This window comes from Athene cunicularia, assembly GCF_003259725.1.
Source record: "Athene cunicularia isolate RWA chromosome 9 unlocalized genomic scaffold, athCun1 chr9_part1, whole genome shotgun sequence".
Classification (NCBI taxonomy): Eukaryota; Metazoa; Chordata; class Aves; order Strigiformes; family Strigidae; genus Athene; species Athene cunicularia.
Window position 1 is genome coordinate 10,673,454 of NW_020799110.1, and position 10,966 is coordinate 10,684,419.

General features: G+C 56.9%; 1 protein-coding gene across 1 annotated transcript; it reads right to left on the reverse strand.

Moving 5' to 3' along the window:
• Positions 1–6: 6 nt before the first annotated feature.
• Positions 7–10,591, reverse strand: ABCF3 (ATP binding cassette subfamily F member 3). Its single transcript, XM_026855212.1, has 19 exons — positions 10,539–10,591; positions 10,140–10,195; positions 7,929–8,026; positions 7,691–7,813; positions 7,150–7,416; positions 6,863–6,943; positions 6,221–6,280; positions 5,832–5,888; positions 5,606–5,628; positions 4,948–5,003; positions 4,604–4,804; positions 4,359–4,435; positions 4,079–4,123; positions 3,614–3,746; positions 2,893–2,981; positions 2,609–2,700; positions 1,874–2,006; positions 1,421–1,508; positions 7–609 (listed from the first exon to the last, which is right to left on the reverse strand). The coding sequence occupies exons 3-19, from the start codon at positions 8,024–8,026 to the stop codon at positions 451–453; spliced, it is 1,782 nt and encodes a 593-aa protein (XP_026711013.1). The 5' UTR covers positions 10,140–10,195; positions 10,539–10,591; the 3' UTR covers positions 7–450.
• Between the last annotated feature and the right edge of the window lie 375 nt (positions 10,592–10,966).

Below are 10,966 nucleotides of genomic sequence, written 5' to 3' on the forward strand. Positions count from 1 at the left end.
GAGGGGAGGGTGGCATGTGATGGAGCCGGAGTAGTGTTCAGCCAGTTTGAAGAAAAAAAAAATCAAAACCAAACCCAACCAAAAAAAAAAGGCAAGAGGGGGATGTGAGGAAACACGGAGAACAGCTCCTCTCCTGCCCTCCAGAGCACGGAGTTAAACCGGGGGGTGGTCTGGACGCAACACCTCTTTCCCTCCTCCGGGCAGAGCGGCAGCCCCAGGGCCTTCCCCAGCCCCCGGTGTGCCCCCGGGCACACGCCCGCCCCGGGCGCTCCCCGCTGTCCTTCCACCGCGCCCCGGCGGGGAGAGCAGTTCAGGTGGCGGTGCGATGCCATGGCTGAGGTCCATGCGGGCAGCAGCGTCCTCGGCGCTCTGCCAGGCACAGTTGGGATGGGCACTGAGGCGGCCGAGCTTCGCGCTCCGGCCCCCGGCACAGTCCGGCTCCCGCCTCCCTTATAGGAAACCCTCCTTCCGGAACTGCTCCTTCAGGATGTCTCTGTACTGGTCGAAGCCGCCCTCGATGCGGGTCACGGTGGCGTTCTCACACACCCACAGCTCCTGGCACACCAGGCGGATGAAGCGCTCGTCGTGGGACACCAGAATCACACCACCCTGCCAACACACAAAGGGGGAAAGAAGGGAACTTAGTGGAGCACAACCCTGGTGCCAGCGCTGCCAGGTCCTGCGCCCCCATCCAGCCTGTGCCCAGGACCTCAGGTTTCCACCCACTCCAGGGAAAAAGGAATGATATTTCACTAGCAGGGACTTAATGTCAGCCTCTCCTTCCTTCAGGGGAACAGACAGACCACGTACGGAGGTGGCATGCGCAGCAGTAACGTATTTAGCCTCCCTCCGAGGGCAGTGCAGTGTTTGTTACTGGCTCTCCACGTCTCTGACAACTTCAAGGATGGAGATTTCTGGTGGAGTCAATAGCAGTCAAAAGGTGGCTGGGCAAGGCCCCCAGCAACCTCAGTTAAGCTTTGCTTTCAGAGGAAAACTGCCCCAACCTGAGCAACTATAAACCAGTGAGAAAAAGGTTGATCACAGCGGTATCTGGAGGCTGAGTTTTTGGAGATCAGCCATAAAATGTGCCTAAAGAAGATCCAAGTGGTCCTAAGGCTGGGCTGAGTGCCACATGCAGCACATGAGAAGTCACAGGGTGTAGGTGACCGGATGAGGGACAAGGTGCTCTCTGGTCTGCTGTGGCCTCTCCTGGCCACCCTGAGCCAAAGCCAGCCAGTGAAACAAACCACGAGGATGGTCGGCTAGGGCAGCAGCATATCCAACTTCCCAAATTCTGCCCCAAACTTGAAGCCACCACTGGTATTCGACCATCCACCTCTGGCTGAGACACCAAGTAATGAGCTGGAGGCTGCACGAAGAGTTATTAGAAACATGGGAGATCTTGCCAAGGGAACCTTACCCGGAATTTATTCAGTGCCTTTGCCAGTGCCTCGATGGTCTCCATGTCCAGGTGATTTGTTGGCTCATCCAGGATGTAGAAGTTTGGACTGGAAGAGAAGACAGCTCTGAGCAGGCACTGGAACAGGTACGCACCCCATCACACTACAGCAACCTCTGCCCGGCTGCTGCTCTAGCCAGGCAGGGCCACAGCCACCACCATGTGCCTGGCCCCAGGATCGGCACTGCCCAGCTCCAGGGACACTTATCCTCGTGAGCCCAAAGAAGTAGCAGAAAGCCATCTGGCTCCTTCCACACAGTCCCCCCAAGGTGACAACCTCCCTCCCCACAGAAGTCCCAAGGACGAGGCTTCTGCAGGGCAGCAGAAAGTCCCTGGATGCCCACCTTCCTCCCGGTGAAGCAGGCTCCAGGGATGGAGCCATGCAAAACCAAACAGCATCTGGGAGAAAATTACCAGGACATAGTCATCTGGGCAAAGGCCACGCGACTCTTCTGACCTCCAGACAGGCTGGCCACGGGACGCACGGCCAGCTCCCCCGAGACGCCGTAGCTCCCCAGCTGGTGCCGGTACTCCTCCTCTGTCTTCCCTGCAGGAGCGTGTTACCACACAGCCATGGCACACCCGGCGTGCCACAGGGCCTGCAGTGCTGCGGGCTGGGTGGGCACCGTGGCTGGGCAGCCTCTGCCAGACCGGGACGGTGCAGGAGCAATTCAGGAGCCACGTCCAGGCAATGCCCTCCCAAGCAGGGGGTTTGTGGGGAAAACCTGACTGACACCATGGGGACAGGGGCTGCAGGACTAGGGACTGACTCCCGGTGACGCTGCCCCCAATTCCCCATCACCGCATTACGTAACGTCCAGCAGCGGAGAGGGGAGACAGAGGTTTTGACAGCTGGGAAAGGGGGAGCTGGTGCTTATTCTGTGCCCAGCAGGAAAGTGGGTCATCTGCCCCCAAAACCCAGCCACGGTGGAGCACCAGCCTGAGGTCTGCAGCACCAGCTACCCCTGCTTCTCGTGGCTGGTGTCCTGAACTTGGCTGGACGTGGGGCTTATCCCAGAGCAGGCGGTGTCCCTTAAGCACTGACATGACAGAGCCTCCTGCCCAGGGCCACAGAACAAATCAGTGCTGCTCTACGCCTGGCAAAGGAGACCTCAATGGCCCAGATCTCCTGGGATCTCCAAAACTCACCCGGGAACTTCCTTGCCAGTAACTCTACAGCACTGATGTTCAAATCCAGTTGATCCACATGGTGCTGGCTGAAATAACCAATCTTTAGGTTTCTGCAGAATGAGAAGAGAGATCGGGAGCTGGTACCAGGCCCTGCAACCACGGCACTCACGGCTGCAGCTACGGGAAGGAGGACATATGTGTGGGTGTGCAGGGCCCATCCCCACCGCTTGGACAGCCATCACTCCAAAGCACAGCCCAGCAGCACCATTCCTCCCAGTCCCCTAGCCCTTCCTCCCAGGTACCTGTGAGCATGTCTGATCCCTCTGACTGGTGCCAGCTCCCCCATTAAGATCTTTAGCATGGTCGACTTGCCAGCTCCATTTTCCCCAACCTAGAGAAGCAGCAGCAGCATTGGAAAACGTGAAACCCATGAAGGCACTTTGGAGAAGGGGGCAGGGATCAGGGAATTTCAGCTCTCTTGGAGGATCACGCAGCGGAGAGGGGCAGGATGAGAGTCTTACCAGTGACTCCAGCTACCTGGAAGCTGCATTTCTATCACTGATGAGCAGCACAGGCAGCAGTGCTAGCTGTTCCCTCTCCAACCCTTGAGCCTAAGGATTACCTGCTCCCAGCCTTATTTGCAAGCAGAGTGTCTCTCTGCTGTCCATCCAATGTAGCAGGAGCCCCCACTACACGCTGCTGTTGTCAGCTAACGGGGACTTACAGAGAAGATGGACCCAGACTCTTCTCAGAGGTGCCCAGTGAAAGGATGAAGGGCAGCAGGCATGAGTCACAAATTCTAACTGGTATTAGGAAAAATGCTCCAATGTTCCTCAAAATGAGGATGATCAAATGCTGCAATGGGACCCAGAGGAATGGAAGAAATAGTCCCCCACTGGAGATAGCCAAAATTCAACTGGTCCAGGACCTGAGCAACCTGACCTAACATCAAAGCTGGCCCTGCTTTGAGCAGGGGCCTCCCAAGGTCCCTCGTAGCCACCATTACTCTGTGATCCCACATACCACACAGATACGGGACTCCAGGTCAGCAGAGACAGAGAGGGAACGGAAGATGTAGTGACTTGGGTCGTAATAGAAGTCTACTTCGTCTAGCTGCAGGATTGGGGGGGAGAATTTCTCAAAGCCGTCAGGGAACCTGGGAAGGCAGAAAGAGGCAAGAGATGGCCAGGAACTCCAGAGATCCGGCTCCCAGTCCCCCAGGACAACCTCTGCAACCCCCAGCTGGCAAGGGGGGGTCCCTACCATGCAGGGCCTCTGGGAAGGATGGTCTCAAGCAGGGGACATGGATCGGCAGCCTTGGCCCCAGGAGGGAACCCAGCCTGAATGAGGGGGCCTGTCGGGCTCCCTGTCGGAGTAAGGCTGGCCCGCAGGAAGGGGTGGTTGTCCCAGCCAGGACAGGACCCAGGAGGAGCTCACATCAGAAAAAGGGGCAGGGGCCCTCCAAGCAAGGGTTCAGGGGACACTTACTTCATGATCACCTCAGATTCCTTGTCCACAGGTTTCAGCTCCGGCCTGGAAGAAAGGGAGACACATAACAAGGGTGCCTTGCACTGGGGGTTTGTTCCCATGCCAGAAGCCCAAATAAAGTCTTCAGTTCTGTAACACCTCATCCTAGCCAAAGCCTCTGGACCACAGACAGAGAAGCCAAAGCCCAAAACACCCCTGTATCTCCCAGGCACCCTGGAAACCTCTGTTTTTTTCCCATGAGCACTGCCCCTTCCCAGAAAGCAGCAAGACAGGCACTCACAGCTTCTCCAACAGCTTGAGCTTGCTCTGCACTTGGGATGCCCGGTTGGCATTGTAACGAAAGCGGTCAATGAAAACCTGCAAGAGAGAAAAGCATCAGAGAACTGTAGGTCCCCTTCAGCCCCAGCCACCCCACCCTGCTGCCAAACCTCCTGCACAATACAGCCACGTCCACGGGTCTAGAAGCGTGGAGAGAGGGACAAGGCTGGGAGAAGAGTTCCCAGCACTACTGGCTTCTCCCAGTACCTGGATGTGTTCACGGTACTGCTGCTGGGCTTCGTACTCTCGCTGCTGGTTCTTCAGCCGCTCCTCCTTGATCTTCATGAAGTTCTCAAAGTCTCCACGGTACGTGTCCAGCCGCTGCGAGTGCAGGTGGATGATGTCCGTGGCCACCGCATTCAGGAAGTTCCTATCGTGGGACACCACTAGGATGGTCGACTGCCAGGTCTGGAAGAGACAGCGCGAGGGAGCCTGAGCATCATCAATGCAGGGCGCAGGGCTTGGCCCCAGCACCCGGCGAGGTGAGACACCAGCCTGGAGAACATCTCCATCCCTCACCTTTGCTCAGGGCCCTCCCACCACCCCCCTACCTGCAGGTAGGTCTCCAGCCACAAAATGGCCCTCACGTCCAGCATGTTCGTTGGCTCTGAGGGAAGGGGAAGAGACACCGAGGTCAGGGGCGATGAGGATGGCTGGATTACGCTTTTTACCCAGGAAAGGCTAGCGGTCAGTGTTGTGGAGGAAAAGACCCTGCATGGGGCCTTCCCCCCCCAGTTCAGCGGTCCCATGCGTGTAGGGTGTGATGGGGTGTGGGCATGGGGGCCGAGGCTCAGCCAGGGACACTCCCCCCACTCCACACCAGTACCCAGACCCTGATGCCCAGCAGCAGCGTCTCACCCAGACCCCCCACCCAAGGTCCCTGTGGTGAAGGGACTCCCCCCAGCGCAGGCTGGCAGCCAGGGCACATCACAGGGACAGGCAAGGGAAAGGGACCACTTGGGGCAGGATGACACTTAGACCACCCGGCTGAGGCAGTGGCAGAGCTCTGCTGAGTGCAGTGAGACTCCCCCACAGCACTGCCAGCTCTGCCCACCCTGCCAGGGCAGCACTGCCAGCCCTGCCAGCCCAGCCCCTCGCACAAGGGCTATTTTGAGCTGGCAGCTAAAGGCCATGACACGTTTGCAACGCCAGCAAGAGCACAGGCAGGCCCAGCAGCAGCGTCAGAGGGGACTCGCAGTATCAACTTACCATCTAGCAGAAGGAGATCCGGCCTAGGAAAAATAAGACATGGGTATCAGAAGCAAAAAGAGCACAGGGTCAGTGCAGAATGCACTTCACTCCACACAGAACTGCGATGCCTCCAGTGCTCCCACCCTGAGCCTGAGTCGAGAGGACCCCTGGGCAGCAGCCCTGCACCTCGCAGCAGGGACAGCAAGGAGGGTTAATCCCATAGCATGAAGGCCTGGACACTAACCTGGCAAACAGGGCTCTGGCTAAGGCCAGTCTCATTCTCCATCCTCCGGAAAACTCTCTGAGGAGAGAAGAGGTTGCAGAGAGGGGTTACTGTTTAATGCAGAACAGCTCCGTGTTTGCCTGCCTGCCAGGCTCCCTGCCTCCCGGCAGCCCTTTTGGCTCTGTAGGCACCCAGAGACAGCTTGTCGCTGCAGAGATCTTGGGCACAGCGTGAGATCCATGGTCCAGTGCCCTTCCAGAGCATGAAACCACATCAGATGGGCCGGAACAGACCCTCGCTCTCCCACAGGGCTCCCCTCCCTTACACCCACAGCAGTGCCTGGGGGCTCGCTAGGAACAACATCTCCCCAGAACCATTTCTGTCTCGATGCCCAGAGCTTGAAGACTTACTTGGTTGTCTGTTGTTGCATCTTTGCATTAAAGCCCAGCCCAGCGAGAATGACGGATGCCCTGGGGAAAAAAAGGGAGAGAACTGGAATCCAGCTACAGCATCCAATGCCAGAGCACAGTCTGAGGACTTGGACCCATGGCCACCAACGGGACTCTGCTGCATGGTTTAAAGCCATTCTGGTGCCGGAAAACTTCCCTGCACACCCAAGAGCAGTGCTTGGCTGGGAAATGCAGCCTAGTAAGGCACAGCATCCACGTGAAGTCCCAGGAGATTTGAAAGAAGTTTTCAGCAATTTGGTCAGGAAAGAGGGTCACTACCAACATCCCAGAAACACTCCCCAGACACCAGGATCCTGGGGAGGTCCAAGAGGAGCAGCAGCAACAACACAAGCCATTTGGGGCAAAAAAAATTCCTCCAGCTTCCGGAGGAAGCTTGACTACTCCTAACCCAGCAGAGCTGTGACAGAAGAGACAAGAGCAGTGGGGAGAGGCCCCTGTCCCCGTGTCGTGGCTTAAAGGGAGCTGAAACCAGGAGACCCCATATGCTGGATCCAAGGCATCCCCCTTCCATGCCCCACACCCCAAACCACTGCCCAGCTCTGGCCATGCCAATAGACAGCAGTGCCCACAGGGCTGTCTCACCTTGCTGGCGCCTTGTCTGCCTCAATCTCCTCCAGCTTCGCGTAGATCTCTGATAGCCTGGCACCTTCTGTCCCTTCTCCCCTGGGACAGGACAAAGAGGAGTGTGTGGGACTGACCAGGGTCAGGCTTTGAGTGCTGGGGGAGGCTGATCTCCCCATGCAAGACTAAGGTGGACAAGATACAGCCCAGGGCTGCCAGAGCCCTTCATTTGAAGGGAGAAACCTCAGAATGAGACCTTGTGGTCAAGAGACCATAGAAAGGCTGGAAACCCAGTGGCAACATCTCACCTGCCAGCATTAATCTTAGCTGTCAGATCCCTCTCCTCCCGCAGCAGGCTCTCACGAGTGGTGTCACACTCCAGCACACTCTGCAGCGCCGGCGTCTCGTCCCCCGCCACCTCCTGCTCCACGTGCAGGATGCTGATGTGCGAGGGGATGCGCAGGCTCCGGCTGGCGATCATCTTCAGCAGCGTGGTCTTCCCCAGCCCGTTCCTGCCCACCAGCCCGTAGCGCCGCCCAAACGCCAGGTTCAGGTCTGCTCCCGCCAGGAGGACACTAAAGCAAGAGAACAGGGGGGTACCTGGTCAGACTGACCCACGGAGAGGCAGGTGACTGGCACCCACCAGACCCCAGCACATTTCAGGCTGTGCTGGAGTCAAGAAACCATCATGGACTTCACCAGCCCAAAGCCAACAGGGTCAGGTGCCCACCTTGCTTTCTGATCTTTCTCATACCCTCTGTAATTTCTGAACCATCTCCAGTCCAGTCTCGATCCCCCATGGTCCAAAACCCCAGCCAGGATCTGTCTCACCTCCCCACCTGCACTCACCGCTCACCGAAGGACACATCGAAGTTCTCGATGCGCACATCATACGACTTGTTCTTGCCTGATGACTCCATGCGAGTCTCCTTCTTGCTGGCAGCTTGGCTGGCAGATGCCTCCTCAAGGACCCTGCGGGCAGGCAGAGACAAGAGAAGAGGGCTCAGCAGGAAAGCTCTGGTACAGCCAGATCCCAGCCACGCTCAGCAGAAGGGATAGGGACGTTTGAGGCTCCCTCCATACTCACAGAGGGCCAGATGACTTCAGGGAATCCCGCTCCATCCTCTTGTCCTGCTTGGCTTTCAGCCTGGCTTCCGCCTTCTCCAGTTTCTTGGCATTCACCATCTGGGGCACAAACCAGAGACTTTAGAGAGGAGAACACATCTTCAGCAAAAGCCCCAACTCCAGGAGACAACAGATTGATGAGCCCCTCACACCTGGAAGGAAGAGAGGTAGGACAGGGGAACTGGGGCAGATTTGGGCACATTTTGAGGAAGCTAATCATGCCAAGAAGTCACTTCAGGAATGAAGTCCTAAATCAACTGTTCATACACAACAGTTCTGCCTCAGCAAGGCAAAGGGTTTGGCTGACCCTAACATACGGCCAGTTTCTATAGTTCCAGGGACCTGGGTCAGCCAAATCACTTCACAGCAGCAACCTGCTACACCCTGCACCCACCCTTGCCCTGGACCATGAGGTGTTTCCCTTCTCGACACGTTAAACTTTAGCCAGTTTGGAACAAACTCAGCTTACGCAGTGGATCAATCACGACAGAGACAAAAAGCATTTAATTAAACGTGAAGGCAAGAAGGAGCCAAGTGTTTTAACCTGGCCTCTGGTCTTGGCCAGGCTCTCAGCCCACTCCAGCTTATTCCTGCGTCAAGTCAAATACTTGTGGCTGACCAAGAACACTCCTAGATATTTCTAGGTGACTCTGCAGCCACTGGAGCATGTTACAGACTTGCACGCTAGACTGAAGAGCGTCTTGTTACTGGAGCTGTGACCCCATACCTACAGACAAATTGAGTCATTCTGTAAACTATGCCAAGCTCCCTGAATCTCCCAGTAAGATATGTCCTCCAAAACTTGAGAGGCCTCCCAAGGCCTCCTCTGAATCGTCTCCAGTTTTTCTGAAGATCCTTTTTGAGTTGTGGGCACGAGAGCCAGAGAGTGAACCCAGCAGCAACAACTCTGATGCCAAAACCAGCAAAAGCTGCCAGCTTTCACTTAAAACTCCCATTCAGACACACAGGGATCACGTTAGGTCTCAGCCTCCAAGCAAGGGGCTCTGGTCCTTTTGCCCCAGGAAAGGAGAGCTCTATATGAGACCAGCCCGGTAGAGAGACTGCCCACCCTGCAGAGCTACCACTGTCCTTGATTTGCAGATGCACAGCTGCACCTCACCTGTACTCAAACTTTGGCACAGCCAGCACAGAGGGCAAGCCAGGTCGCTCCTGACCAGCTACACATTTCATTGGTAAAGATGTTCTGATTTCTTTCAGGTCACAGAGCGTCACTGCTTCCAAACTTCTCCGCTCCTGCTCTTATTTCCCAAACCATGACAACCCATGGCCATTTCTAAAGCTGGGCTTACAGCCTCCTCACAGCAGCTCTCTGGAAAACAGCTGCTCCCTGGTAACTTCCCACCAGCAACACCTCAACATCTAACCATTAGCCAGGATTTTACCTCTCATTGAATATGGCAAGATGTCATCCCAGTACATCCTATTTTGTTAGAGGCCTTGCTGTCAAAGCCGCAGGTCCCTGTGAAAGTCAGAGAAGCTGCACTCTGAGCACCATCACTGCATCACAGAATCATTTGGGTTGGAAAAGCCCCTTGGGATCATCGAGTCCGACCATCAGCCCTACTCTACAAAGTACTCCTCTACACCATATCCCCTAACATGTCATCCAAATGACCCTTAAACACATCCAGGGACGGTGACTCCACCTCTCTGGGCAGCCTGTTCCACTCTTTCTGTAAAAAAATTTTTCCTAACGTCCAGTCTAAACCTCCGCTGTTGGAGTTTTAAGCCATTCCTTCTTGTTCTGTCACTAATTACCTGTGAGAAGAAACCAGCACCAACCTCTCTACAATGTCCTCTCAGGTAGTTGTAGAGCGTGATGAGGTCTCCCCTCAGCCTTCTCTTCCTCAAACTAAACAGTCCCAGTCAACCACACTTTGAAGCTCATTAAGAAATTACAGCAAAATAGATCTTGTCAAAGTAATAAACCATTAACTCCTACTGACCCTCTTTACCAGACCAAGGTCAAGAGTTTCCCAAATTACAGTGAACCTGACAAGAGGTGCAGCAGTACCCCTGCACTGTGTCCCTAACCAGGATGGCCGCCTGTCCCAGCTGCTGTCCGAGGGCGAGGTGACGGGAGCAGATCAGGGCGTTAGTTTCTCCCACCGTATCTGCTGGCTTCCGAACGAGGGGACGGTCCCCCACTTACCGAGGTCTGGCCTCTCTTCAGCAACAGCCCCGGCAGCAGGTCCACACTGGTATCTGCTGCAAGAAGACGGTTGGGTTGGTGAGCACGTGCTCCAGGGAGGCTCCACAAAACACTGCCTTTCCAGCTGCCCACAACCGGGCAGGACTGTTCCCTGTCCCAACAGCACGAGGGAACCAAAGTGGCTCCTCTCCTTCCCTCCCGCCTTACCCTGTGGGCAGCCAGGCGCTGCTGGCCACAGCTCAGCAGCAGGAAGAGAAAGGGGGGTGCAGCTGTGAGGGGCAGCCCGAGGGGAACCGCTCCCCAAGGTCCCCCCCATGCACGCTCAGCGCCCCGAGCCCGTCCTCGCCGCTGATGGCAGGGTGACACGGTGGCTGGGGGTCCCCCGCAGGCACCACTCACCATATCCATCGGTGATCTGGGAGAGCTGGATGGGAGCATCCAGCAGCACCTGGCTGCAGCGCTGGGCCCGGCCCTCATCCCTGCGAGAGAAGAGGAGGAGGAGGAGGGTGAGGAGGGTGTGAGGGCGGCGGGGGCCGGGGCCGGGGCGACCCTTACAGCTGCAGGGTGTTGAAGAGGCGCTGGCAGATCTCCCGGATGGCGCCGTCGTCCTTGGTGTCCTGCGACACCTCCCGCAGCAGCTCCCCCACCGCCTCCACCAGCTCGTCCACCGACTCGAAGTCCGCCCCGTCGCCGTGCAGGATCCCTGCGGGCACACGGCGACCCCGCTGCAACACCCCTCCGCTGGCCCGCTGTCGCGACGGAGGGCCGCGTGTCGCGATACGGCCGACAGGTGGCACCCGCCCGCTCCTCCCTACCCCGCCGCCTGT